Raw genomic sequence first — 26598 nt, 5'->3', positions numbered from 1 at the left:
ATACTTCCACGCTAATGTTTGCACTGAACACAATGCTGCCATGGAGGTTCGCATTGCTTGCAATAAATTCTGAAGGCCAAACAAAAAAAAACATGCAAATTTTTTTTTTTCACTCTTAATCTCCCACACACCACAGCACCCATATTATTACGCAGCGTTCCTCGGCGCTCTGAAGTGGCCCGATGCTAATGAACCCTGAACAGAAGCGCCACACATTCACGGCACGGTGGGAAAGAGGAGGGGTCACAGAGGAAGAGAAAGAGAGAGAAGGTTGATTCAGTGCCACAAATCTCTGTTCTGGCTGGTTCCAGTTGAGTGTTTAGGTTTGGTAAGGCAGGGAAAGAGAAAGGAGAGGTAGAGAAGAGCAGGGAAGGACAGAAGGAGGCGTGCTGAACGAGCCCTCTTGAACAGGTTTGCTCTGACTCAGTTCTGCTGTTTATCCAGCTCCCCTCATCTGTCCTGCTCTTATCAGCCTTCCCCTCCATCTCCTCTCCGGTTCCGTGCGGATGGTTTCGAGCAGCGTAATGATGAGGCGCAGCAGTAGGAGCGGTGACGCTGAGCGTATCCTCTGCCTCTCTGTCGCAGGTATAAGAATGTGGAGCGTCTGGCAGCGGAGGAGTACGAGAAGGAGCGCGCGCGGGTGCCGAGGACTCACCATGACCTCAACCTAAACTTTGAACAAACAGAGGCCTGGCCGTCGTCATCGCGCAGCAGCACCCCATCATCCTTCGCATCCCAGGACGACACAGAAGCTGACCTCGAATGCGAGACCCCTGCCGCCTCCTACACGCCATCTGAGACAGGTAGGAGAAATGTGAACATTGGATCAAAAATGCATATTTACCTCTTTTACCCAGTGGTAATTATTTGTCTGTGGTTATGTTATGTTAGGGATTACTTTAACCAGCAGCGGGAGCTGACTTTATTAGGCAAAAATAGCTCATCGAGACTTTCATGTATGGGCCTTTGTTGCAGTTTAATCAATGTCAGAGTCATAATTACTGGAAATTAGCACATGTTGCATCGAGCGGTGCATGTTCTGATGGATGGTGTTTCAGATCGTTGCTGAAAAACGTGAAAATTCTAAACAGTTCCTGTGATCCTCGTCCGCCACTAAATCATAGCGGAGAAAAATCCAGTCGACGCAAAAAACATCAAATCACTTTTTCGGGAACGCCTACATGGCGTCGTGAAAAGTGGAGATTTGGAAACTGTTCTTTAAGTTCTGACACACTTTGACACTTTTGATTGGAACCAGTTGGGTTCCCCAAAGTTAAACCTTAAATTGTTTCAGCTCGCAGGCTGTCTTGAATTAGCATTCAAGCATGTGCGGAGGAAGCAAAGGCGAGACAGATCGTGCAAAACGCTTTAAGAAAAAAAAACTGCACAGGAGGACATGGGTGAAAGGTCACATTTGTTTTTGAAAGGCTTTTTTGAGAGTGTGGTGCCAAAACATCTCATAAGAGAAAACAGCCTTGTTTTGGAGTTTACTCCACACGCTGCAGTGAGCCCCCGTCCTCCAGCTAGTACCCGAGGCCTCTCAGCCTCGTGTTATTTTAACCCTGCCTGCCTCACCGTATGAACCGCTCTCTTGAGTTATGTACATGGGTGTTTGGACGTCAACAGGAACTTAATTCCTCATTTCCTGATCATATCCCGGTCCTGCAACAACGCGTCTTTCTGTGCCAGCCGTATTGTTGACATTAGCACGTGGGCGCGTGTTTTTGTTTTTCTTACTGCGTGTTGATACAGTAGCATCCGGCTGGCAGCGCGGACAGAGACGTCTTTAACGTTTAGAAGACGTGGATGTCACGTTTCGCCAAGCGTGTTCGGGAGCTAATCGCAAACCTTTACAGTACGTTTCTGTCGTTGAGGCGTTCAAATGAGGGTTTTTCCCCGGTGACAGGTGAGGCCGATGACTCCAGCGCCAGTGTAGAGACAGAGGAAAAAGAGGCAACCGGCGGAGAGGAGGAAGAGCAAAAAGAGGAGACTCCACAGGAGGACGCGGCAGCTGATAAGGAGGAGGAAGAGGAGCAGGAGGAGGACGTCAGGGAGGTGGAGGAGGAGGAGGAGGCTGAGAAGCGTGAGCAGGAACCAGAGAGAGAAAAAGAAGATGCAGAGGAAGACAGTGGCATCCTGAGCGACAAGGAACGACAGAATGAGGAAGTGAATGAGAAGGACAACTGCTCGGCCTCCAGCATCTCCTCTGCCAGCAGCACTCTGGAGAGGGAGGAGAGGGCCAGCAACGAGAATGGTGGGTGATTAACTATGCCACTCTTAGAGTTGGATTTTTTTTTTTCCCACTGGAGACATCGATAACAAACACTTTAACAGGAAATACTTCTATATAAATGCAGCCCATATTTCTTATTAAGTCAAGAGCATCTTTCATGAGCCACTAAGAGGCTCTTTGTTCAAACTTCAATGCTCCAGTTTTTGATGAAGGCTGTTTGTTCAGGTTTAAGCCAAAGCTGAGGCGACCTTGATAACATCAATGTTATTTCTTCAAACAAATTTAGAGCCTAGTAAAGTACAGTTAAGCACGGTACAGTATGTGCAAACAAAAGCAATCCTTTTGATTATTTTAGATTATTTTTGTTTGTCATGTGTCTATTTATCTGCTTCTCTCTTAACTTTTCTCAGGCTTAAAAGAAGAAGAGCCGTGCAGCAAACTCCTCAACAGTAAGCTCTTCATGCTGGACATGCTGTACTCTCAGAACAAGAAGCCCGTGGATGAAGAGGAGGAGGAGGAGAATGCAGAGAAGGAGAAAGAGAAAGAAGAGGGAGAGGACAAAGACACTCAGGAAGAGGCTGACGAGCAGCTGGACGACGGCCAGGAGAGAGACAACAGGGCCGACAAATCAGAGCAGCGCGGGACCATCCGACCGTTAGCGGAGCGGTTCGGAGACTTGATTAAGGACCTTGTTTCGCCCCACCCTCACCTGGAATGCCCCACCATTGAGCCCCCTCCTCCCCCGCCAAAAAAGAGTCAGACACAATCTGGGACCAGCTGCTGGCCAGCCCCCGAGAGCTCCGCATCGGGGACATCAACTTCACCGACCTGACCGACGAGGACGACAAGGACACTCTGGATGCCGTGTTGATGGGAGGATGCGGCGACCTCCCGCCCCCGCCTCCGCCTCCGATCTGCATTCCTCGTTTCCCGCCACCTCCTCCGATGCTAGGCAGCTGCCCCCCACCCCCTCCCCTGATTGGGATCATGAGGCCTCCTCCACCGCCGATGCTCAACGCCCCAATCCCAGTGCCCCCCCCCGGAACCGCCTCTGTTTAACAAAAAAAAGAAGACGATCAGGCTGTTTTGGAGCGAGGTGAGTTGGGCAAAAAAAATAACCGAAAATGTTACAAAATTCTTGGGATAAAATGTGGGTCGATAATTATTAAAAAAGGTTCATCGTGCTCAGATCGTCTTATTTACATCTAACTTGTTGCTCCCTAATTTTCTCTTACTTCCCATCAGGTACATCCGACGGAGTCTCTTTACAGGGACTACAAGCGGAGTGGTGACTTATTTTGGTCCAAACTGGAACCAGTGAAGCTGGACACAGCCAAACTGGAACATCTGTTTGAGTCAAAATCAAAAGAAATACCAGTTACAAAGGTATGAAACCAGCTCCCGGTTTGACTGAGTTATCCCTGGAACTTCAGCAACAGCTGGTTTAGTTTAGCATTGATGTTACCACCGTTGAGATTAAACGAATCAGGCTAATATGCTGAGTTTATGGGGATAAATGCAGCAGAGAGCATCACAGTTCCAGTTTCTTCAGATTTTTGTGTTCTTAGGCGCATTATCACACGCATCATGACTGCTCAGTGGTAATGGTGTTCTATACTTTTGTGTTTTAAGAGTTAAGGATCATGTGTGCTCAGACTGTGATCAAACGGGGGAGATTTGAATCTCCCATAATTCCCACAAAGCCTCTAAATGAGAAAAGTATGTTTAGCTACGATGGGGCCTCACACAGATTGAGCCACCGCTTCAAAAGGACAATGTTGGTTAGATTTAAGCCTTAGTTTGGAATTTACCTGAGCTATAATGTGGCATGGTGACGGTGGTCTGTATCCAATTTAAAAAGCTGTAGTCAAAATCCACAGCCAAGACAGATAATCTGAAATTTACAGGACCACCAGGACAGTGATGCTGTCAGAAGTCACCTCAGACTTGATTGATACCATGTTGTTTCTTTTGCAAGGTCCTTCTTTTGTTCCAAGCTTCACACATTGATGTTTTCATAACGTTGTTATTGGAAAAGTATGCGTTTTTTAAAATCGTACATTCTCATCTTTATTTTGCAGCTTTATTTTTCCTTATTTAAAGAACAACTTCTTCCCATGTGTAGCAGTATTAAAGCTAATGTAACATTGTAAATATGTTCATAATTTCACAAAAAGTTTTCCCCCCATTATTTTCCTCAGTGCAACACTGCCCCCTACGGTTTATCTTGGTACTGCAACTCTTGGTCTTAATCTGTAGGTTTTCAGAATATATGCACAAACAAAAATGAATATCTCTGACATGCATGTCTGGGTATAACTACATATACACACAAACCAGTTTTCTTTTTATGGATACAGTTATAACAAGTTGTGCCTTGACAGGAGCATCAGAATTCCAAGTGCAACGAACGCCACATGGTGATTAGGTAACATCCAAGTGGTAGTAACCAGGTCATAGCACCTACTCGGTTACACACCATTACAGCTTCCTGTTTTTAGAAATAGCTTGTAATGGCCTTCAGTGTTGATGAGGTCATGTGTTTCATGACAGTTACTACTTGGCTGCAGACACGCTAATGGCCTTGTAAACAACCTAGCTCTCACATTTGCCGTGAGTCCAGCTGGAGTGTTGGTCCCTCATAATCGCACAGATCCACAAACACAAAACAGACGCAGACAGAAAGGAGGACCCACCCTACTGTGTATCTTTGTGTTGTAGAAAACAGCAGCTGATGGGAAGCGTCAAGAGATCATCGTTTTGGATTCCAAGAGGAGCAACGCCATCAACATTGGTCTGACCGTGCTCCCCCCTCCCCGCACCATCAAGACTGCCATCGTCAACTTCGACGAGTACGCGCTGAACAAGGAAGGCATCGAGGTGAGAGCTATCAGGAGGAAGCAAGTGTCGGGGGTGTGAATAAGTGCATGCATCCTTTCTAAACCTGCTTTGTCCCTCAGAAAATCCTGACCATGATCCCCACTGAGGAGGAGAAGCAGAAGATCCAAGAGGCCCAGCTGGCCAACCCTGACGTGCCTCTGGGCTCAGCCGAGCAGTTTCTCCTCACTTTGTCTTCCATCAGCGAGCTGTCTGCCAGACTCCAGCTCTGGGCCTTCAAGATGGACTACGAGGCGACTGAGAAGGTTTATACAAACTCAATTAAGCATGTGGAACGATGTGAAATCGTGAGGATCAGGACTGAATTTTGGTTAAAGCAAGAGCAGCTTTGGCGTAAAAACCGAAAGAACACGTGTTTTCCAGGTTTGGGTCAATGTGCAAAGCATCTGTGCGCCTTTCCGTTCCCTGTGTTTTGGTAGCAACAACATCTGCAGAACATCAACATAGTTATGTCATAACATCACGACAAAATACACACTCTTAGCAGTGCTGCGTCTCGCTCAGGCAAAGGATGCATCCCAGAGTTCAAAGTCGCCGTCCCGTAAATTTTACGGCTTTCCGCAGGAAGCACTTTTCGTCTCTCCATTTCCACTTGGCAGAATGGCGTTCCCAACTGGACTCTGCGGGATGGTCTGGTTATTGGAGACTTAATGGAGGGCAGCATACCGTACAGGCACACACACACACACACACACAGGCACACATGAGTCACCTGCCGTGCGCAAACAACAGCTTTGTGTAATTGCGAGCACATTTGATGGATGACCGAGGCGGCGACCTTTAAACATCCTCTTATGACCTCAGACCGGTGCAGATGATGTGTTCTGGGAGGCGGCGTGCACCTGCCCGCCACCTGGGATAATCCAGCCCCACTAAACTTGTGTTTATGGACACCGGTTGATAATAATCAGCGTCTTGCTGTTGGCAGGAAGTGGCAGAACCTCTGCAGGATCTGAAGGAGGGTATGGAGCAGCTGGAGAAGAACAAAACTCTGCGCCACATCCTCTCCACACTGCTGTCTTTTGGAAACTTCCTCAACAGCAGCAACGTAAGACCGCACAACTATAATGGGATATAATGACAAACTGGTTTCTTCAGGAGTAATTATAATGATGCGAATAAATCCGGACCATTGTGTCCTGTAATTTTTCAATTAAAAGCTGACATTTTATATCAGTTTCGGTAATGCGATGAAGCCGAAGTACGCTGATTACACACTGTAAAAACAAACCAGTTGTTTGAGTTTTTTTTTTTTTTTAAAAAAAGGAAGATAATGTTTGGGTTGCCTTGAAATGTTACGAACCTAAAAAGAGTTCACTTCAAAATTGTATTTGATAGATGACAGAACTCATGTTTTAACCTTTTTTAAAAAAAAAAAAAACTAAACTCACCTTCTATTCATATATTTTATTTTAGATTCACTTTGACGTGAATTAAGGGTGAGGAAATTAAAGAGGAAGAATGTGACTTCATTTGTAAATACTTTATGCTGCTGTGTGTTTAGGCTAAAGGCTTCGAGCTGACATATTTGGAGAAGGTTCCGGAGGTGAAGGACACGGTTCACAAGCAGTCCTTGCTGCATCACGTCTGCTCTGTGGTGGTTGAGAACTTCCCTCAGAGCTCAGACCTCTACTCTGAGATTGGGGCCATTACGCGGTCCGCAAAGGTGCGATATCCTGAAACGCGTCTTCAAATCTATCAAACGGTGGAACAAAGATAAGAGAGCAGTAAGATGCCTTCCTTTGCTCTCTTCCTTCGCCATCAGGTGGATTTCGACCAGCTGCAGGAGAATCTGTGTCAGATGGAGCGGCGCTGCAAAGCCTCATGGGACCACCTGAAGGTCATCGCCAAGCACGAGATGAAGCCCCAGCTGAAGCAGAAGATGTCTGACTTCCTGAAAGACTGCGCCGAGAGGATCATCATCCTCAAAATCGTTCACCGCAGGATTATCAACAGGTGGGTGGCTGATTCGACAGTTGTCCCACCCTTCTAAACACTTTTCCAACACTTTCCATGTTCTCTGTGTTCTTCCAGGTTCCACTCGTTCCTGCTGTACCTCGGTCATCCGGCCTACAGCGTGAGGGACATCAGCGTCCACAGGTTCAGTAAAATCCTCAGCGAGTTTGCGCTGGAGTACCGGACCACGCGCGACCGTGTGCTGCAGCAGAAACAGAAACGAGCCGACCACCGAGAACGCAACAAGACCCGGGGAAAGATGATCGTGGACGTCAACGCTCCTGTGAGCCTCACACACTCATCAGCACAGAGACACACACACACACACACTTTAATCTACTCTCTCTATCAACTGCTGCTGTTTCCACCTCTGTTTCCTCTGAGCTCGTCTCTGACTTCAACTTTCTTTCCTTCGTAGTCTGATAATGAAGAGGACAGTGAGGTATCAACATGTGTGTTGCATGTGTGTGTGCATGACCCATTAGGTTTCTGGAATACACATTTTTCTTTTTAACATCTGAGCATCAGTGCACATGTGTATGTGTTGTGGTTTATGGGCACGTGCAATTTGAATATGGTGGGGACAAAATAAGATGTTAATTTATAAGATAATGATGACAATTTTTAAGCCAAGCACATAATTTCTGTATTATAAATAATAATCGTTTCTTAATGAAGAGAATCATTGAAAGTTGTTTCAACATTTAATATACAAAAATGTCATGTTACTTTCAAAGGATTTGAATAAAATCATTGTCCAATTGTCCAATAATGTCACCGCTCTTTTAAGGATATTGTACCACAATAAATGTTGATATTTCAAGCTGGTATTTTTTAATTCTTTTGCACACACTGTTCTTTTTCACTCGTTTGTCTTTGTCTTTACAGTACGGTCGAAATGGCTGCAGGAGCAGCAGCGCCCCTGGTGGTGGGCAGGATGTAGGACAGCCTCAGGGTCTGGGTCACTCAGAAGATGCAGCAGAACATGAGAACATGAAGGCCGTGCTGAGGACTAGCCTCGGCGGCAGCGACAAGGAGGTCAGCGGAGTACCGGGGCTTCGGACACGGACGAGATCACGGCCGGGACGAGGAGGTGAAAACAATGACATAATGAAGGATTACAAACTACTTTAATTTTTCTCTCAGCTTCAAAAGTATAGCTTTTTTCAATGATTTTTATTGTTATTTAAGATAAATATTACAAAACAATGTAATTGGTACTAATCAAATATATGTAAATAGTTAAATATGAGATAATATAATTAATAAATTGATGATTGTTTGAGAATGCATGCATTAAATGTGCATTTAAAAATGTAATTATATCCATAAAATCTAGTTTAACATAAAAACAATTGTTGCTTTTATCTTTAGGTGTTGCCTTTTACTGTGATTAGTAGTTTTGTGTGATTTTGTGTTTGTTTGTTTGTTTATTTTTCTTTTTTGAACAATACTTTTTTGTGTTGTCCAGGGCGCACTCTGCAGCCACGGACGCCGGCCGTGGAGGATGCACAGATCTGTGGAGACGACGCTGCCGATGAGATCATGGAGCGGATAGTGAGGTCGGCCACTCAGGGTCCCGGAACCAGAGCCCAGCCCCGAGAGAGAAGGAGGTCAAGGGCCAACCGCAAGTCATGTACGGCTTGAATGAATACTTAAATCCTATTTTAACGTATACTCAAGACTGATATGATTCTTTATAGCTCTGATTAATTTGGATTTATTGTAGAACGAGAAATAAATATTTGGATTATTGAATGACATCAGGTGATGTGATGACTGAGCGCTTGTTTGCCTCTCTTTGCCCCATCTCTCTTGACAGTGAGGAGGACCCTGAAGAGCGGCCTGACCCCAGAGGAAGCTCTTGCTTTGGGACTCACCGATTGTCCCGACACCTAAGAGTGATCATGAACAAACCGTGTTGCCGTGGATACCCAGCTCCAGCTTCCAGCTGTCTGCCTTCAACCATGTTTTTTTAGCTGCTTTTGCCTGCTGTGTCTGAGTGATGAAGCTGCAACCTTGATAGTTTTTTAAGGCAACGAAACCCAACAGTGAACATGAGGAAAGACGATACATCGAAGGACTAATGTATTGTAACCTGTATTTGCTGATGCTGCACTAAGTTGAAACCATATTTTATTTATCTTAACATATGTTTGAGTCCAAAGGGATTTTTTTTTGCTGGTGAGTTATTGTCATTCGATAAAACTGTGAATTTCAGCTGTAGGCAGCTGATCGTCTTTGGAGGATTTTAAAGTGACCATCGCTAAAATAGGAACTTCTGACGGCACAATGACTGTGGTTGTGTTGATTAGCAATTGGAAAAGGTGTCAGTGCCTGAATCGTCCTAAGTATTTATATGCAAAGCTTGAACATCTTGCACCTTACTCAATGTCACTAGTTTCTGAAACGAACAAGGTCAGAATTTAAAAAAAATTGTTAACTCAGAGGAACTGTTTTTAAAGTGTAAAAAGAACAAAAGGATGATGACTTTTTTTAAACAAAAGGAGAATTGTTTTGCAGGACATGCAGGTTAATACTGCATCAAATGTGCAGAAGCCCTTTTCACCCGTCCGGTACGAACTACCGTTGTGCTACAGCGTGCATGAGTTGTGCGGCTCACCTGATGTTTTATTTTTGTAATTTCTGTAGAAATGTGTAAAATAGTTTGCGCAAAGAGGGTGTTTGAGTTGTAATAAAATCTAAAAAAACAAAACAAAAAGAACGCGACAGATGTATTGAACTGGTTTGTAGAACTCTCTTCACAATTCAGCAAAACCTGAGAAATATCTCTGTGGTTGAATATACTTTCACTTGAAATGCTGTGTATTCATATTCTGCAATAAACAAACATTGATTTAAAAGAGACGGAGGTGTCGTTCTTCTTTGCTTTACGTTTCAAGGCCCTGAACCGGAGGGTGTGTCCTGACCGCGCAACCTTTGGATTGAAAAGGTGTCATAAAATGACCTGCGGTTCACTCACCACTGGCACCATTTCTTATTTTGTGTTGTACCATTTTGGGCTAAATCCATGTCCAAGACTATGACTCTGCTGTGGGGGGCTGGGTCGCCCCCCTGCTGGAGAGTCATGATTGTACTGGAGGAGAAAAAGCTGCAGGGGTACAAACACAAGCTGCTGTCTTTCGAGAAAGGAGAGCACAAATCAAAGGAAGTGTTGGAAGTCAACCCAAGGGGACAGGTAAGGTAAAAAAAATACATTCACATGAATGGGGTGTAGACTTGAGTATGTATTATTCAAATGAATCATTAGTATATTACAATCATAAATCTGCTATAGTTGTGACCTGCAAAGTATATAAAATATTCATATGTTGATTAAATCGACCAATGCCACTTTCATTTCGCTTTTTGCTGGGTTCAGTTACCATCTCTGTCCTCCAGCTCCCTGCCTTCAAACACGGCAGCAACATCCTGAACGAGTCCGTCGCAGCGTGTTTATATCTGGAGGTGGAGTATCGAACCGTGCAATAAGTTACTGACTCGTGTTTCTATTACGAAATGCTTAAAAAGGTATTATTCTCTGTCAGAGCCAGTTTAAAACCCAGGGTATCAAACTGATCCCTGACAACCCCACACAGCAAGCTCTGGTCTACCAGCGCATGATGGAAGGCCTCACCCTCACCGAGAAACTTAGTAAGTTAAACACACTATAACTGGACAAAAGCACTGAGCACAAATGTTAAAGCTGATGATGCATCTTAGATTCAGTCATTTACTACGACTGGTCGGTCCCTGAGGAGGAGAGACATGAATCTGCTGTGAAGAGGAACAGAGAAGCTCTGACCACTGAACTCAGACTCTGGGAAGGTTACCTGCAGAAGGTGCGAGCAGCGTGCGCCTACACACACACACACACACACACACACACACACACACACACACACACGTACTGTACACACAGTGTCATCTCCTGGATGTCTGCTGGCAGGTGGCTGCAGGCTCGTACTTGGCAGGAAGCTTCTCGATGGCTGATGTGGTCATCTTTCCAAATGTTGCTTATGCTTTTCGCTTTGGGTAAGTGAAATGGAAGAGATGGAAGATTTATCCCAGAATAAAGGAATGACCTCCTTCCATCACAAGCCTGTTTTCTGTCTGCAGGCTTTCTGTTGGCCGATACCCCAAACTGGCCAAATATTACAGCCTGTTGAAGGACAGACCGAGCATAAAAGCCAGCAGGCCCCCACAGTGGATGGCCAGCTCACAGGGTTACGACATCTTAAAGGATCTTTGAAGCACATCCATCACGTTAACTTTGTAGTGTATGTAAATTAGGTTAATTATTTAGTTAATAAATATCTTGTAAAAAAAAACAACTGCGTTCTTGTATTGTTTTATCACCTTGCATTGCACAAATGTTTTCAATCATTTGATCACAACAGCAATAATATCAACAACAACAACAACAACAACAACAACAACAACAACAACAACAGGAATGGTAATAATAAAAGAAAGACTTGTAATACTTCATGTGGCCGGTAGGTGCCAGTAAATACTTTTATTGCCGCACGAGCTCACTGTTAACAATTCAAAGAGCAAGATATATTTCTTATCTGCGCTTGTCACACTTTCAAGAAGCCTCGAAGTGTGACATTTTGTGCCCGTCCGAATTGGAACCATGGCCCAGGACATGACTCTGCTGTGGGGCTCTGGCTCTCCTCCCTGCTGGAGGGTGATGATAGCCCTGGAGGAGAAGGGCTTCGCAGGCTACAACCAGAAACTTCTGTCGTTTGATAAAATGGAGCACAAATCTCAAGAAGTGCTTCACCTCAATCCCAGAGGACAGGTAGATGAATGTACCCGATAAAGGAATAACAAATCCCCTCACTAGTTAATCACATATTCTAATGAGCTACTTAATCTGCCAGTTTGTTTTTTAAAGGTTTTATAGTCACTGCAAGCGCAGTAAGAGAACGTTAGTGTTTAAAGTGTTGCGTTCAAGGATCATTTACCAAATGAAGGTACTTTATGAAAGAATATTAATTATACCTTTGGTTTTTATAGGATAATAATGGTAAACCATGCATTCTTAGCTGTAAAGCTGCCAGTTAATGTTACTCAAGTGTGTCAAGTCAGCAGGTGTCCATAATTGGCTCCCAGGGGCTTTATGGTGTTTCTGATTTACGTTTAGCATCGGTCCCTGGAGCTCACATCTCTCACCTGTTAAACTCCTGTTTTCTTCCAGCTTCCTACTTTCAAACATGGAGCTACTATAGTGAATGAATCCTACGCTGCCTGTTTTTACCTGGAGGTGAGCGAGCAGTAGTAGGATCATAAAACACTCATGACAAAATGGCACTGTGCACATTTTCCCCTGTTTTTCTTTAAACCAGACCCAGTTCAAGTCACAAGGAAACAAACTGGTCCCAGATGGCGTGGAAGAACAAGCGCTGATGTACCAGCGCATGTTTGAAGGGCTCACCTTCTACGACAAATTAAGTAAGATGGCTAAAATTTCGTGACCTTAAAAATGTTGCTACAATTAGCCAGTTTGCTCTGAATATCCTTTAGCTGCCGTGATCTTCTATAACTGGTATGTGCCTGAAGAAGAGCGCCATGACTCTGCTCTGAAGAGAAATAAAGAAGCCCTGATTGCTGAGCTCAACCTGTGGGAGGGTTACCTTGAGAAGGTAGCACATGCTTGTCAAGGATACGTGTCAAATCTTGATGTACTTCACTGGTTCCATTGTTTTTCCTTTTAAGCTGGGCCCCAAATCTCATCTTGCAGGACCATCCTTCACGCTGGCGGATGTGACCGTATTTCCAACCGTCGCCACTCTTTTCAGATTTGGGTGAGCAAGGGGGGAAACCATGTTAGGTTCAGATGTGACGTGCGGTTTGTCAGCGCGTGTCGATCGTCTCTTCTGGTTCTGTAGGCTGTCTGCTGATCGCTACCCGAAACTTGGGGAGTATTACGCTCTGCTGAAAGACCGGCCAAGCATCAAAGCCAGCTGGCCACCTCACTGGCTGGAGAACCTGAAGGGACAAGATGATCTGAAGGACATCTGACAGCTTGTGGAGACGCCTCAATCCCACGTGTTTGTTTGGCACCGATTGTTCTGTTTGCTCCAACTCCAGCTGTTGCTGAATATGACTCGGTATTAATTTTTCCAACACTGGATCAAAATGGCCACTCTTACGTGATCAGCTTGTTCAGACTCTGCGTAGGCTGAGATGTGGAGGACATGGTCCTGTTTAGTTTTTGCAACATATTAGATGGCGCTAGACTGACATCTTTACCTTGTGCATTTGCTTCACAATAATAACACAATTCCTAAAAACAATAAAACCCGGATGTACCTGCTGATCCTGTATCAGACCTGTATTTCAGAGTGGGTGTTGTTGTCAACATCATGACACAATAGTTTTGTGGTTTGGTGTAGTAGCACAAAGGTACGTGCAAGGGCCTGAGTAAGCATGATTTGACATATTTCCCAAGGGCATTTTCTACTCTGCTAACTGATATAGCCTCTATCTGCTAATCAAAGTTGGGCTCTTATAAAAGTAAATCATTTGTTTTGGATTATGTCCAGGTCAGGTCTTTGTGGAGTGTTGCAGATGTTTGAGCTGGCATTGACTTATTGGGATTAAACATGGAATTTGCCTGTTTGTTCAATTGGCTCAGGCTCAGGAGTTTATCATTAATTTGGAAGTGAATGCTTTACCAGCTGCATTCTTATCTTCCTCTCTACCATGAAAACCAACAAATTTCTCAACCCACAAATGGGGCTGGCATTGCACAGAAGATGGTGGACATGCTGGGTGACATGATTCACCTCCAAACAGAAGACCTCTGATAACATCTTTAGGTGTGCCAATCTGATCAGTTCATATTATCTTCAACAATATTCTCCCTATTCATTCAACCTTTATAGAACCAGAATGGTCCAGTGACAGCTGTGTTCATTGCCATGGCCTGTGCACACTGAACATGGACGTGCAGGCATAGCAGAGCAGACAAAGGAGCAGAAAAACCTGTTGGATTGTAGTCGCTGTTGCTTTGTCAACAGAAAATGCGGATTCCATGCTTGTTGAGCAAAATCATCACCTCCCTCAGAGACGAGCCTCTGTGCGGTGATTATATTTTAACAAAATGAATGTTTTCCTGAGGGGGCAATCAAACTTCAGCAAAATACCACATGTGAGTCTTGTGAGTTTTGCAGCTCTTCAGAATGCAGCATTTGTGAGGCTGCGGGGAGGGGGGGGTCTCTCCTTTACGACTTTGCTTCAATCTATTTGGGAATTCACCTGAAATGACCCACCCCCCCCCCCCCCCGCCCCCGCCCCCAAACCACATGCAGGGCAGGTCATCTCTGATACCATCAACAGATATTTGAATCTTCTGGCTTCATTTGCGGTGAGCAGACCTGAGCGTGTGCAGAGGTGAGGGCGAAATCTGCTGAGTCACTCTGACTTTCACCGCCGGATTAGTGGGAGACAATTTAAGCTCAAGTCAGCCCCCGTTGTCATCATGGTTCCCACACATTTAAAGTGGAATGTCGGTGTTGCACTTGGCCAAAGAAATTGCAAAAATTGTTAGACTCATGAGCAAACATCTGTTCCACCCCAGAACTGCGGATGGCATTTGAATACTTTTGCCTATTATGGCTATATTTAATTTATAGTAATTGCAGATTATTAATGCAGAGAAAGTGATGTCACTCCTAAATGGGAGTCAAGGGTTTACATATTTGGCTTGGGTGTGAATTACTTCAACTGTGTTGAGGGTCATAGATCCTTGGGTGACATCACCCAAGTGGGATGGGACTAACTTCCACCAATCGTGTAGCCAAAGGGCTGGAACTCCTTATATAAGCAGGAAGTAGTGACATTCCGGCTCCACTCTTCGGATCACTCCCCTCACTCGCAGCACCAGTCGCCGTCAGAGACCACCCATCTAGAAACATGGCCCAGAACATGACTCTGCTGTGGGGCTCCGGCTCGCCCCCCTGCTGGCGTGTGATGATCGCCCTGGAGGAGAAGGAGATAAAAGGCTACAAGCAGAAACTGCTCTCCTTTGAGAAAATGGAGCACAAGTCAAAGGAAGTCATGGAGATGAATCCCAGAGGGCAGGTACACACACACTCTCTCATGTCAACTTTATTTTGTGCACACAATTCCAGTCATTACAGTAATGTGAAACGTTTGTCTTAAGCTGCCTGCATTCAAATGGGGGGACAAAGTCCTGAATGAGTCCTACGCTGCCTGTTTGTTTCTGGAGGTGAGAGCTTCCCTTGCTAAAAAATTCATGTTGTCATGAAAGAGTTAACATTCGGGAGGGTCCCGCAGACCTCACAGAAGAAAAGAAACCCGAGCACAGTAGTTGCATTCATAATATCTGTGGGTTTTTTTTTTCCTTTGTGCATCCAAAAACCAGAGCCAGTTCAAGTCAAATGGAACCAAGCTGACCCCCGACTGCCCCAACGAGCTGGCACTGATGTACCAGCGCATGTTCGAGGGCTTCGCCCTCACCCAGAAATCCGGTATGTCAACCAAACCTATGTCATAAAAAAACGCTCTAGCCACTTGTTGACATGTTGAGTTTCACTCTTGGCAACATCCTGCACCACTATGGGATGCCCGTCCTCCTCTCTGGAGACTGGGGGATGCACTGGTTCGCGCAGTCAAGCCATGGCAACATGTGTCAAGTATATGTGGTGCACCTCTCGCTGAGGATCACATGCTTTCATGTGGGGTGAAAGTCACAAGACGGGGCAGGATACTGGAGAGGGGGTGGAAAGAATAAAAACCTTTAAGTCCAAGGGGAAGGCAACCCAGTCCTATGACAGCTACGGACGGGGCCGGGTGTTCTGTCTTACTTTTCACACAGGATCCCAGTTTCCTTGTTTACCTGGCAGGAAAGAAAACCCGGCCTGGCTGTGGCACTTGGAGGGCTGGGTTGCCTTTTCCTGGTTTAGTCTGAAACAAACAGATCTCCATTATGACTGCAGCATGTCAGGATGGAACACCACGGGGTCTGTAAATGAGCCACCTTCAATGTTTTCTCTGGTGTTGCATAACTTCCTCCCCGCAAAGGAAGTGAAATCAACTGGGGCCCATTCTGCACAGCATGTACAGCTTTTATTTCGCCATGAAACTGTCTCTTTGGGGCTTTTTCAGGGATCGTCATCTACTACAACTACCTGGTCCCGGAGGGGGAGAGACACGACTCGGCAGTGAAGAGAAACAGAGAGGCCCTGAGCGCTGAAGTTAAGCTGTGGGAGGGGTATCTGGAGAAGGTAAAGGCCTCACAAAAGCTCAACCTTTGAACAGACAATACAAAAGAAATGGGTCAATAAGTGACACATGATCTGGGTTAGGAGTCATGATGCACTGACAGACTATAAGGGGAACCTGATAGCCTAACTGTAGCAGCCAGTGTCTCATGAAGGTCTTGTTTTGAATCTGGCTCGCAGGTAAAAGGAGATTACCTGGCAGGAAGCTCTTTCACGATGGCTGATGTCTGCATTTTCCCCTCCATCAGCTACCTCTTCCATTTTGGGTATGTGGGTTCTTGAAATGAGTGCAGCCTTCCCTGCATTTTCCCATTTATAACTTTTAAATTTATTTATTTATTTATTTTTTGAATGAATCTGGCAGACTGAGCATGGAGCGTTACCCTAAACTGGCAGCTTACTACAACCGTCTGAAGAGCAGACCCAGCATCAAGGCCACCTGGCCTCAATCCTGGCTGGAGAACCCGCAAAGTTCTGATCTGCTGAAGGACATCTGAGCAGCTTAAACATTACATCTGTTTGATCATCCACAACCCCTCCATCCATTGCACTACTCTAGTTTCTAGTTTTTTATGTTGGCATAACTGTATGTCACAGATCGTGATGCAAACTGAAGGTCATTTGCTTGACTGTAAACAAACCCAATAAAATCTCACTTCAAATGTGGATTTTGTCTTTATTTGGCTGTTCGGTCCCACTTAGTCTATTTTGAAATGAATAGGTCGTCCAGACGTGAACATTTACTCACTCGCTTGCCACTTTGTCGACAAAGAAGTGGAGGAATCCTACAAAACGCATCCAAACATGATCTGATGAAGTACCGGTAAATCTAAAACCTCCTTCACCCCATTAGTCTCTTTGCTGTCATGTTGCCATGTCTCCACAGCGGTAAAGGCTGTTTCCTTGAGGCGAGACGAGATATCGTACCATGACATCTTAAAATAAATATATTTAAATGGGACGACACGTCCCGTCGAGGATCCAATTTGTATTGCAGGGTTAAAAAACAAAGGGATAATTAACGGATAATTCAATTAAATTGCATTCTTAAGCCTGTTGCACGTGACAGATGGGTAAGTGTTTTCTTTTCAGGTCAGGGTAAATAATTCTGCACTGGTCTGCACTTTCTAAGATCAGCTGTCATTTTGAATCCAAATATTTAAGACTGGGATCTATTTTCCATTTCAGACTGGGATCTTTGACCTCTTTACGTAATTCCGTTTCCAAACTCGGCAGGGTCACTCTTGTTTACTTTGGTCCACAGTTCTAGCAAATGAATAAAACAAATTAATGCAGTTTAGCATTAAAAAATCATTCAGACTGCAGCCTCCACGTTTGTGTGCTAATCTGGAGTTAATCCATGGCTGTTTAAAAAAAATTAAAACCCATTTTAGCTGCAGACTGATTAATGTGGACTTTAATTGTTGGTTGTGCTTTTAAAACATTGATAGTTGAAAAGGTTATCTTGTAGGTGTTTTTATGCTCAACCAACCAGTAGAAAAGTCAATAATGGGAGGATCGTGCATAAAGGGAACCACAGTGGAGCCCGTCTCCCAGAACTTTGCCTGGCCTCGACAGACTGAACATCGCTGAAGAATGGAAGGATTTCTGATCTCGGTGGTGTTGCTTTCAATGTGCAGCTTCGGCTTCACTCAAGGTACTGACGTCTAAACACATATTTTGTGTGAGCACGTTTACGTACGCGTGGATCATTTTAATCATATAAATGTGTGTTTTTAGGGTGTAGAATGGATCTTCAGAACAATATGGACTTCCCCGGCTCAGACGTAGCACAGGTCTACGCGTCAGATGCTAAACACTGTCAGCAACTTTGCACCGATCATCCTTCCTGCATGTTCTTCACCTTTGTTCGGCCCGACTGGACCCAAGACAATAGGTAGAAAACAAGCAAAAGACTGAAACGGGGGAAGTTCTTAAACTTGAGGCTTTTATCTGCAGGCATTTCTACTGCTACTTTAAGGTTACGGCATCCGGAGAGCCCAAAATCCAGACTCCGATATTTGGTGCAACCTCAGGATATTCTCTCAGATCCTGCACGCCAGAGCTGACAGGTAAAAAAAAGTCTTATTTTAAATTAACTGTGTCAGCAGTCACCCTCTCCTAAGTGTAACTTTGGCCGTCATTTCTTTTTCAGAATTTCCGGTTTATCAGAATGTGGACTTTTTGGGAGCAGACTACAAAACACTGTTCACCGCAAACTATGGGGACTGTCAGAGAGTCTGCACAGATGATCCTTTCTGTCAGTTCTTTACTTTTGTGAATAGGGAATATACCAGAAAATATCATCAGGTAAAACTGCAGATTTTTGTGCTTTTGGATAATTTACATTCTTCTTTTGGGAATAAAGTAGCCATTGCTTAGATGTTCTCCTAATAACGGCCATACTTTTATAAACAAATATATGTCTGTGTAGATTCTCAATCATCCAGGTCATTGTATCCACGGTAGTTTTCTATGTCAACTGGACTGGGTTCCTTCTCTTGAAGACGTTTTGCCTTCTATCCAGAAGGCTTCTTCAGTTCTGAAATTGCTGGGAAGAGAGCTTGAAAATATATAGCCCCTGTGGACCATCTGCATGCTAATGATCTGGGTGGTCACCTGAGAGTCTCAAAACAAACATTCACACCATTCCAGGAGACCCAGTGACTCACCACCATGTGATCCAGCAGACAAAGGGGAGCCACCTCAACAGAAACTAGGTGAACGACCCGACCAACGACCCTGCTAACGACTCTCAGGTGACCACCCAGATCATTAGCATGCAGATGGTCCACAGGGGCTATATATTTTCAAGCTCTCTCCCCAGCGATTTCAGAACTGAAGAAGCCTTCTGGATAGAAGGCAAAACGTCTTCAAAAGAAACCCAGTCCAGTTGACATAGAAAACTACCTTGGATAAACAAATATACTTTTTTATTTATTTATTCACAAATAGAACTTATCTACAGACCATATTTTGGTTGATTTGCTGTTTGGCTGGGATGGCCCTGTAGGGGGCAGCAGATCATTTCCAGTCTGCCCCTGTTGGTTATCAGTGGAAGTGCAGCCAAAGCGGACTGAAAGGATTCAGATGCGATGGCTCAACAGGGGCTAGAGACCTTTAATGAAATTATTTCCTCTCTCAGGTTTAAGTGCCACCTTAAATACAGTTGGACTGTGCCAAGGCCCCCCGTCATTGCAGCTCTGGCAAATGCCGTGTCTGGATTCTCTAGGAGTATTCAAATGCTTCATCCCAAATTTGCCGAAGGTGCACAGTCGCAGCATCTGAAAAAATAACTGTACTAGTTGCTGCATCGGCTTTGTTTCCATCATTGCGTCCTCTCTGTTTTGGATAGAGTGCGAAAGAAGCTTGTTTCCTCAAGTTGACATTGCAGGAAAAAACTTTGAGGAGGTGGCGGCCGTGTCTGACAAGCACTGTCAGGTGCTCTGCTCTGCTCACCCACGGTGTACTTACTTCTCTTTTACCAGGTAATGTGAGCCAGATTCAAGCAAATATTTGCTCTTCTTTTCCACCATCACTCACCAATTCTAGTCTATGTATTCATCCTGATATATATAATTTTATAATATATAATTTTTTTTTATAGTGAAAGCTTCCGCTGTCATCTGAAGGAGAATCCACTTGAAATGGTGCTGAAGGCTCAAAATGGAGTAACATCTGGGATTCCAGCGCGCGGCTGTCAGCTCGATGACAGTATGTATCACTGAAGGGAAATGAATCTGGGTTCATAAATCAATGAGATTTTGTCATGTAAAATGAACACAAGTGGTGACACTTCTCGGTTTTCACCACTTTTACATCACACCATGATCTACCTGATGGTTTTACGAGTGGTTACCACCTAACCGCATGTTACTGAAGTCAGTGGTATTATTACTGATGTAGTTCTCTCTGCTAACAGCCTGGGTTAGGACCCCTGTGGAAGGAGTGGATTTCACGGGTGAGGACATTCAATTCAAGATGGTTGACAGTGCAGAAGCGTGTCAGAAAGCCTGTGATGAAGATGATAAATGCCAGTTCTACACATACCTCACAGAACAATTCATCGATCGCGATTACAGGTAATGCATCCGTTGTGCAGCACCGTCAACAACAAACAAACCAAAAAATTCTATTAAATTCTGAAACTCTTTTTGAATGTGTGCTGCAGGCGCCGCTGCTACCTGAAGCGCACCATTACCATCCCTGCTCCTCCTAAAATAGTTAAACTCCAAAATGTCGTGTCGGGGTTCTCCCTCTCGGCTGTCCCATGAGGCAAGGCGGTTTCGAACTCATTCCATACTGTAACATGACATTTGAACCACCAGAGGGCAGCAGCGGATCAGTCTACTGCCTGACGAGAACGATGAAAATGATGTTACAAATGAAATTAAAATGACACTATACAAAGACGACTGGTTTTATTTATTTATTTAATTTGAATAGAAGGTGGATTGATTTACTATGATAATATGCCACCTATTCCAACCATTTTCTGTTATTAAACCACTAACTCATGGTAGGCGGGGAAACTCTTAACAGGCCATCTTGAGTGTATTAAGCATTAATTTTAATCCACAAAAGCTGCAGGGCGCTTGTCTCCCTCTTCTGGCAGTCAGAGAAAACAGCACCATAACTCAGACCAGGACTACACCAGTAACATCTGCTGGTTGCGGTAATATTCTGTGGTGTTTCAGAGCATTTTAAATGTTCATGTTGCCATTTTTCACCTCTTATGATCACTCGGGTTGTACTTTTCAAGCTCCCTGGACACCAGTGTGACCCATTATTGACCGGTAATTGGGCTGTTGTGATGCGTTGCGAGAAATATTAAAAATGAATTAAATATATGACAAAGAGAGAAAAACGCAAACCTGCGCTGGATTGTATGGATGGAACTATCAAGCACATGCTTTTGGGATAGATCCCGATTTAACATGAATGGATCCAGATGTTACTCTGAAGAGAAAAGTGGATGTTTTGGAAGCGCGACCCATTGTTGTAGCATGCTTAAGCTGCATAATTTTTTTTTCGCCTCCCATTTGCCAGAAAAAAATGTCCTCGGTCCTGATGATTAACACGCAAACATTAGGAAACAAACAAATCTGTCCCATTGTTGTGGCGAAGCCAAAGTAAAATTTACGAGATTACGCCACAGACTGAGATGGAAAGTTGTCTAAATCCAAAAATTTAAGTCAAGCAAAAAAGAAATGAAAGAGATAAAAGATAGAAGAAGCGTATTCCACCTGCTGATTTCTCTCACTTTGACTTCCTCTTTGTTTTTGAGCCGCAGAGTGGGTCTTATCCCCCCCCCCCCCCCCCCCCCCCCCCACACACACACACTCTCCTCCTTCCTCTCTTCTCTGTCTCTGTCCTCCTTCGTGGGAATCCCAGAACAGTGTGACTGGTTGTTCTTCCTGGAAGCTGCGGTGGTGACACTGTCTCCTTCACTCACAGGCTAGAACGGTGCCAGCCAGCCTGTGTGTGAGTGTGTGTGTGTGAGTGCGCTCCATCCAAACATCCCACCACCGTCCACATCCATCCAACCACCAGCCAGCCTTGCACGAGAGCCTCACCACCACCGTGGTTCGGTCCTGACGCCAGCCCAGAACACTCGCACACACACACCACACACCCACCCACACAAGTGTGTGCCGGCAACAGCCACAAAAGCAAAACAGTCAGCAAGACACGCACACACGGGTGGTGAGCACAGATGGGTAAGTGTTAGACTTTTCAGGTCAGGGTAAATAATTCTGCACTGGTCTGCACTTTCTAAGATCAGCTGTCATTTTGAATCCAAATATTTAAGACTGGGATCTATTTTCCATTTCAGACTGGGATCTTTGACCTCTTTACGTAATTCCCTGTTTCCAAACTCGGCAGGGTCACTCTTGTTTACTTTGGTCCACAGTTCTAGCAAATGAATAAAACAAATTAATGCAGTTTAGCATTAGGAAATCATTCAGACTGCAGCCTCCACGTTTGTGTGCTAATCTGGAGTTAATCCATGGCTGTTTAAAAAAAATTAAAACCCATTTTAGCTGCAGACTGATTAATGTGGACTTTGATTGTTGGTTGTGCTTTTAAAACATTGGTAGTTGAAAGGGTTATCCTGTAGGGGTTTTTATGCTCAACCAACCAGTAGAAAAGTCAATAATGGGAGGATCGTGCATAAAGGGAACCACAGTGGAGCCCGTCTCCCAGAACTTTGCCTGGCCTCGACAGACTGAACATTAGTGATGGGACGATGATACCTCAAGGAGTGTATTGACACACTACACAAACTGTGTCGGCACTGTATTGATACGGTGTTGGTCACCCACTAGTGACCCCTGCAGTAGTTATAAAATGATTGCAGGTAAAGGAATTCCTTGATTGCTAAACTGAGTTGGTGTGTAAAATATAGCAAATTTGAGTTACAATTCAGAGTTACAATTTTTTTTTACTTATGTACACACATTTTTTGTTAACTGTTAAATCATATGAAATAATACAAAAAAGTGATTCGTTTATGAATTTTTATTGAGAAACAAAAGTTTTTGGAGTGTCTTTGCTCCAAGGCGATTTCTCCTCTTAAACACCAGCTCCCCAGCCTTAGAAAATCCTCTTTCACACGGTGCAGATGACGATGGTGAGCAGAGAGTTTTAAGTGCAAGTTGATGCAGATGTGGATATGTTTTCTGGTGCTCTCACGAGTATCTGCCAATTCTCCATTGCCATGCCGAGCTCTATAATGCCTCAGCATTGATGAAGTGCTCTTATTGATGTAAGAGAGCTCTGTGGAGCAGAGCCGACACTTCACCTACAATAACATAAAAAGTTACAAACAATTCAAACCTCTTACTAGAACAGAGTAAAAACTAAGGTGGCGCATTGCATTCACTTGTTAAAAAATAGACACCCTATAAAATGAATAAAGCAACTGTAAGGCTCTTTAACTGACTATCATATGTATCACAGGTCATTCACTTGATAAACTGATAAAGTGAGTGCAATGCGCCACCGTTAAAAATTGTATCCAACAGTAAACAATGCTCAAAGGAGAAAAAGATTTCCCTTGTTTGGAGTCACAAGATCAAAATGATTCCACACTGGGGAAAACTTCTTAGAACGATCCATAATTGCGCAACTGCAAAACTCCATCCAACAAACCCGCGACATGTCGATCCAGTTTGTTTCCTTATAAACACACTTTGACGCGACACACTCAAACGATACAAGTCCTGTATCGGTCACGTGATTCTTTGTTAAAGCGATACACGCACCGATACGGGGTTTCACTCCTGAGCTCTCGGCAGTGTTGACGCACCAGTGTCGCTCGTCCCATCACTACTGAACATCGCTGAAGAATGGAAGGATTTCTGATCTCGGTGGTGTTGCTTTCAATGTGCAGCTTCGGCTTCACTCAAAGTACTGACGTCTAAACACATATTTTGTGTGAGCACGTTTACGCACGCGTGGATCATTTTAATCATATAAATGTGTGTTTTTAGGGTGTAGAATGGCTCTTCAGAACAATATGGACTTCCCCGGCTCAGACGTAGCACAGGTCTACGCGTCAGATGCTAAACACTGTCAGCAACTTTGCACCGATCATCCTTCCTGCATGTTCTTCACCTTTGTTCGGCCCGACTGGACCCGAGACAATAGGTAGGAAACAAGCAAAAGACTGAAACGGGGGAAGTTCTTAAACTTGAGGCTTTTATCTGCAGGCATTTCTACTGCTACTTTAAGGTTACGGCATCCGGAGAGCCCAAAATCCAGACTCCGATATTTGGTGCAACCTCAGGATATTCTCTCAGATCCTGCACGCCAAAGCTGACAGGTAAGAAAAAAGTCTTTTTTTAAATTAACTGTGTCAGCAGTCACCCTCTCCTAAGTGTAACTTTGGCCGTCATTTCTTTTTCAGAATTTCCGGTTTATCAGAATGTGCACTTTTTGGGAGCAGACTACAAAACACTGTTCACCGCAAACTATGGGGACTGTCAGAGAGTCTGCACAGATGATCCTTTCTGTCAGTTCTTTACTTTTGTGAATGGGGAATAGACAAGAAAATATCAGGTAAAACTGCAGATTTTTGTGCTTTTGGATAATTTACATTCTTCTTTTGGGAATAAAGTAGCCATTGCTTAGATGTTCTCCTAATAACGGCCATACTTTTATAAACAAATATATGTCTGTGTAGATTCTCAATCATCCAGGTCATTGTATCCAAGGTAGTTTTCTATGTCAACTGGACTGGGTTCCTTCTCTTGAAGACGTTTTGCCTTCTATCCAGAAGGCTTCTTCAGTTCTGAAATTGCTGGGAAGAGAGCTTGAAAATATATAGCCCCTGTGGACCATCTGCATGCTAATGATCTGGGTGGTCACCTGAGAGTCTCAAAACAAACATTCACACACACATTCCAGGAGACCCAGTGACTCACCACCATGTGATCCAGCAGACAAAGGGGAGCCACCTCAACAAGAAACTAGGTGAAAACCTGATCAACGACCCTGCTAACGACTCTCAGGTGACCACCCAGATCATTAGCATGCAGATGGTCCACAGGGGCTATATATTTTCAATGGCTCAACAGGGGCTAGAGACCTTTAATGAAATTATTTCCTCTCTCAGGTTTAAGTGCCACCTTAAATACAGTTGGACTGTGCCAAGGCCCCCCGTCATTGCAGCTCTGGCAAATGTCGTGTCTGGATTCTCTAGGAGTATTCAAATGCTTCAGCCCAAATTTGCCGAAGGTGCACAGTCGCAGCATCTGAAAAAATAACTGTACTAGTTGCTGCATCGGCTTTGTTTCCATCATTGCGTCCTCTCTGTTTTGGATAGAGTGCGAAAGAAGCTTGTTTCCTCAAGTTGACATTGCAGGAAAAAACTTTGAGGAGGTGGCGGCCGTGTCTGACAAGCACTGTCAGGTGCTCTGCTCTGCTCACCCACGGTGTACTTACTTCTCTTTTACCAGGTAATGTGAGCCAGATTCAAGCAAATATTTGCTCTTCTTTTCCACCATCACTCACCAATTCTAGTCTATGTATTCATCCTGATATATATAATTTTATAATATATAATTTTTTTTATAGTGAAAGCTTCCGCTGTCATCTGAAGGAGAATCCACTTGAAATGGTGCTGAAGGCTCAAAATGGAGTAACATCTGGGATTCCAGCGCGCGGCTGTCAGCTCGATGACAGTATGTATCACTGAAGGGAAATGAATCCAACTGGGTTCATAAATCAATGAGATTTTGTCATGTAAAATGAACACAAGTGGTGACACTTCTCGGTTTTCACCACTTTTACATCACACCATGATCTACCTGATGGTTTTACGAGTGGTTACCACCTAACCGCATGTTAGTGAAGTCAGTGGTATTATTACTGATGTAGTTCTCTCTGCTAACAGCCTGGGTTAGGACCCCTGTGGAAGGAGTGGATTTCAGGGGTGAGGACATTCAAAACAGGATGGTTGACAGTGCAGAAGCGTGTCAGAAAGCCTGTGATGAAGATGATAAATGCCAGTTCTACACATACCTCACAGAACAATTCATCGATCGCGATTACAGGTAATGCATCCGTTGTGCAGCACCGTCAACAACAAACAAACCAAAAAATTCTATTAAAATTCTGAAACTCTTTTTGAATGTGTGCTGCAGGCGCCGCTGCTTCCTGAAGCGCACCATTACCATCCCTGCTCCTCCTAAAATAGTTAAACTCCAAAATGTCGTGTCGGGGTTCTCCCTCTCGGCTGTCCCATGAGGCAAGGCGGTTTCGAACTCATTCCATACTGTAACATGACATTTGAACCACCAGAGGGCAGCAGCGGATCAGTCTACTGCCTGACGAGAACGATGAAAATGATGTTACAAATGAAATTAAAACGACACTATACAAAGACGACTGGTTTTATTTATTTATTTAATTTGAATAGAAGGTGGATTGATTTACTATGATAATATGCCACCTATTCCAACCATTTTCTGTTATTAAACCACTAACGCATGGTAGGCGGGGAAACTCTTAACAGGCCATCTTGAGTGTATTAAGCATTAATTTTAATCCACAAAAGCTGCAGGGCGCTTGTCTCCCTCTTCTGGCAGTCAGAGAAAACAGCACCATAACTCAGACCAGGACTACACCAGTAACATCTGCTGGTTGCGGTAATATTCTGTGGTGTTTCGTGAGCTGTTGCGTGAGTATTGGTTCCACGTGTTACTGGTCGAGGAGGGGGAGTGGCAGCAATCTATCACTCCAAGTTAT

General features: G+C 44.3%; 6 protein-coding genes across 6 annotated transcripts in view; all 6 read left to right on the top strand.

The window, feature by feature from the left end:
- The window catches only part of fhod3a (formin homology 2 domain containing 3a), a 30565-nt gene extending 20610 nt beyond the window's left edge, over nt 1–9955 (top strand). The window contains 16 exon segments of the mRNA XM_057020676.1: nt 586–803; nt 1907–2254; nt 2644–2979; nt 2982–3270; nt 3272–3329; nt 3479–3619; nt 4955–5113; nt 5194–5376; nt 6060–6179; nt 6636–6797; nt 6897–7087; nt 7166–7370; nt 7506–7529; nt 7976–8180; nt 8559–8723; nt 8910–9955. Coding sequence (XP_056876656.1) covers nt 586–803; nt 1907–2254; nt 2644–2979; nt 2982–3270; nt 3272–3329; nt 3479–3619; nt 4955–5113; nt 5194–5376; nt 6060–6179; nt 6636–6797; nt 6897–7087; nt 7166–7370; nt 7506–7529; nt 7976–8180; nt 8559–8723; nt 8910–8986 — 2881 coding nt within the window. The 3' untranslated portion in view covers nt 8987–9955.
- A 116-nt stretch (nt 9956–10071) lies between these two features.
- Nucleotides 10072–11418, top strand: LOC130518162 (glutathione S-transferase A-like). The gene is made up of 6 exons (XM_057020557.1): nt 10072–10286; nt 10490–10555; nt 10636–10741; nt 10811–10929; nt 11037–11122; nt 11207–11418. Exons 1-6 carry the CDS (start codon nt 10119–10121, stop codon nt 11337–11339), a joined length of 678 nt encoding a protein of 225 aa, XP_056876537.1. The 5' UTR covers nt 10072–10118; the 3' UTR covers nt 11340–11418.
- Nucleotides 11419–11630: 212 nt separating this feature from the next.
- On the top strand, nt 11631–13415 carry LOC130518079 (glutathione S-transferase A-like). Its single transcript, XM_057020408.1, has 6 exons — nt 11631–11894; nt 12294–12359; nt 12442–12547; nt 12620–12738; nt 12812–12900; nt 12985–13415. Exons 1-6 carry the CDS (start codon nt 11727–11729, stop codon nt 13115–13117), a joined length of 681 nt encoding a protein of 226 aa, XP_056876388.1. The 5' UTR covers nt 11631–11726; the 3' UTR covers nt 13118–13415.
- A 1509-nt stretch (nt 13416–14924) lies between these two features.
- On the top strand, nt 14925–17010 carry LOC130518082 (glutathione S-transferase A-like). The gene is made up of 6 exons (XM_057020409.1): nt 14925–15181; nt 15264–15329; nt 15486–15591; nt 16229–16347; nt 16525–16610; nt 16709–17010. The coding sequence occupies exons 1-6, from the start codon at nt 15014–15016 to the stop codon at nt 16839–16841; spliced, it is 678 nt and encodes a 225-aa protein (XP_056876389.1). The 5' UTR covers nt 14925–15013; the 3' UTR covers nt 16842–17010.
- Nucleotides 17011–17842: 832 nt separating this feature from the next.
- Nucleotides 17843–20756, top strand: LOC130518084 (coagulation factor XI-like). The gene is made up of 9 exons (XM_057020411.1): nt 17843–18001; nt 18085–18241; nt 18304–18416; nt 18500–18641; nt 19478–19611; nt 19700–19832; nt 19952–20058; nt 20267–20426; nt 20516–20756. Exons 1-9 carry the CDS (start codon nt 17941–17943, stop codon nt 20616–20618), a joined length of 1110 nt encoding a protein of 369 aa, XP_056876391.1. The 5' UTR covers nt 17843–17940; the 3' UTR covers nt 20619–20756.
- A 2528-nt stretch (nt 20757–23284) lies between these two features.
- On the top strand, nt 23285–26235 carry LOC130518078 (plasma kallikrein-like). Its single transcript, XM_057020407.1, is given in 10 exon segments — nt 23285–23757; nt 23841–23997; nt 24060–24172; nt 24257–24383; nt 24385–24408; nt 24965–25086; nt 25175–25307; nt 25426–25532; nt 25745–25904; nt 25995–26235. Coding segments are annotated over 10 exon segments (1107 nt in total). The 5' UTR covers nt 23285–23696; the 3' UTR covers nt 26098–26235.
- Nucleotides 26236–26598: the final 363 nt, after the last annotated feature.

Source organism: Takifugu flavidus, chromosome 21 (assembly GCF_003711565.1).
Source record: "Takifugu flavidus isolate HTHZ2018 chromosome 21, ASM371156v2, whole genome shotgun sequence".
Taxonomy (NCBI): domain Eukaryota; kingdom Metazoa; phylum Chordata; class Actinopteri; order Tetraodontiformes; family Tetraodontidae; genus Takifugu; species Takifugu flavidus.
This window is presented reverse-complemented; position numbering and strand designations above follow the sequence as displayed.

Excerpts from the sequence above, each read along its gene's own strand:
- LOC130518162 (XM_057020557.1), top strand. The coding sequence starts at position 10,119 with ATGTCCAAGACTATGACTCTGCTGTGGGGGGCTGGGTCGCCCCCCTGC. Across the intron at positions 10,556-10,635 it reads CAGCGTGTTTATATCTGGAG|AGCCAGTTTAAAACCCAGGG; the intron begins GTGGAGTATCGA and ends ATTCTCTGTCAG. Across the intron at positions 11,123-11,206 it reads GCTTATGCTTTTCGCTTTGG|GCTTTCTGTTGGCCGATACC; the intron begins GTAAGTGAAATG and ends TTCTGTCTGCAG.
- LOC130518079 (XM_057020408.1), top strand. The coding sequence starts at position 11,727 with ATGGCCCAGGACATGACTCTGCTGTGGGGCTCTGGCTCTCCTCCCTGC. Across the intron at positions 12,548-12,619 it reads CACCTTCTACGACAAATTAA|CTGCCGTGATCTTCTATAAC; the intron begins GTAAGATGGCTA and ends AATATCCTTTAG. Across the intron at positions 12,901-12,984 it reads GCCACTCTTTTCAGATTTGG|GCTGTCTGCTGATCGCTACC; the intron begins GTGAGCAAGGGG and ends CTGGTTCTGTAG.
- LOC130518082 (XM_057020409.1), top strand. The coding sequence starts at position 15,014 with ATGGCCCAGAACATGACTCTGCTGTGGGGCTCCGGCTCGCCCCCCTGC. Across the intron at positions 15,330-15,485 it reads CTGCCTGTTTGTTTCTGGAG|AGCCAGTTCAAGTCAAATGG; the intron begins GTGAGAGCTTCC and ends TCCAAAAACCAG. Across the intron at positions 15,592-16,228 it reads CGCCCTCACCCAGAAATCCG|GGATCGTCATCTACTACAAC; the intron begins GTATGTCAACCA and ends GGGCTTTTTCAG.
- LOC130518084 (XM_057020411.1), top strand. The coding sequence starts at position 17,941 with ATGGAAGGATTTCTGATCTCGGTGGTGTTGCTTTCAATGTGCAGCTTC. Across the intron at positions 18,242-18,303 it reads GACTGGACCCAAGACAATAG|GCATTTCTACTGCTACTTTA; the intron begins GTAGAAAACAAG and ends TTTTATCTGCAG. Across the intron at positions 18,642-19,477 it reads GTGAATAGGGAATATACCAG|TTCCTCTCTCAGGTTTAAGT; the intron begins AAAATATCATCA and ends TAATGAAATTAT.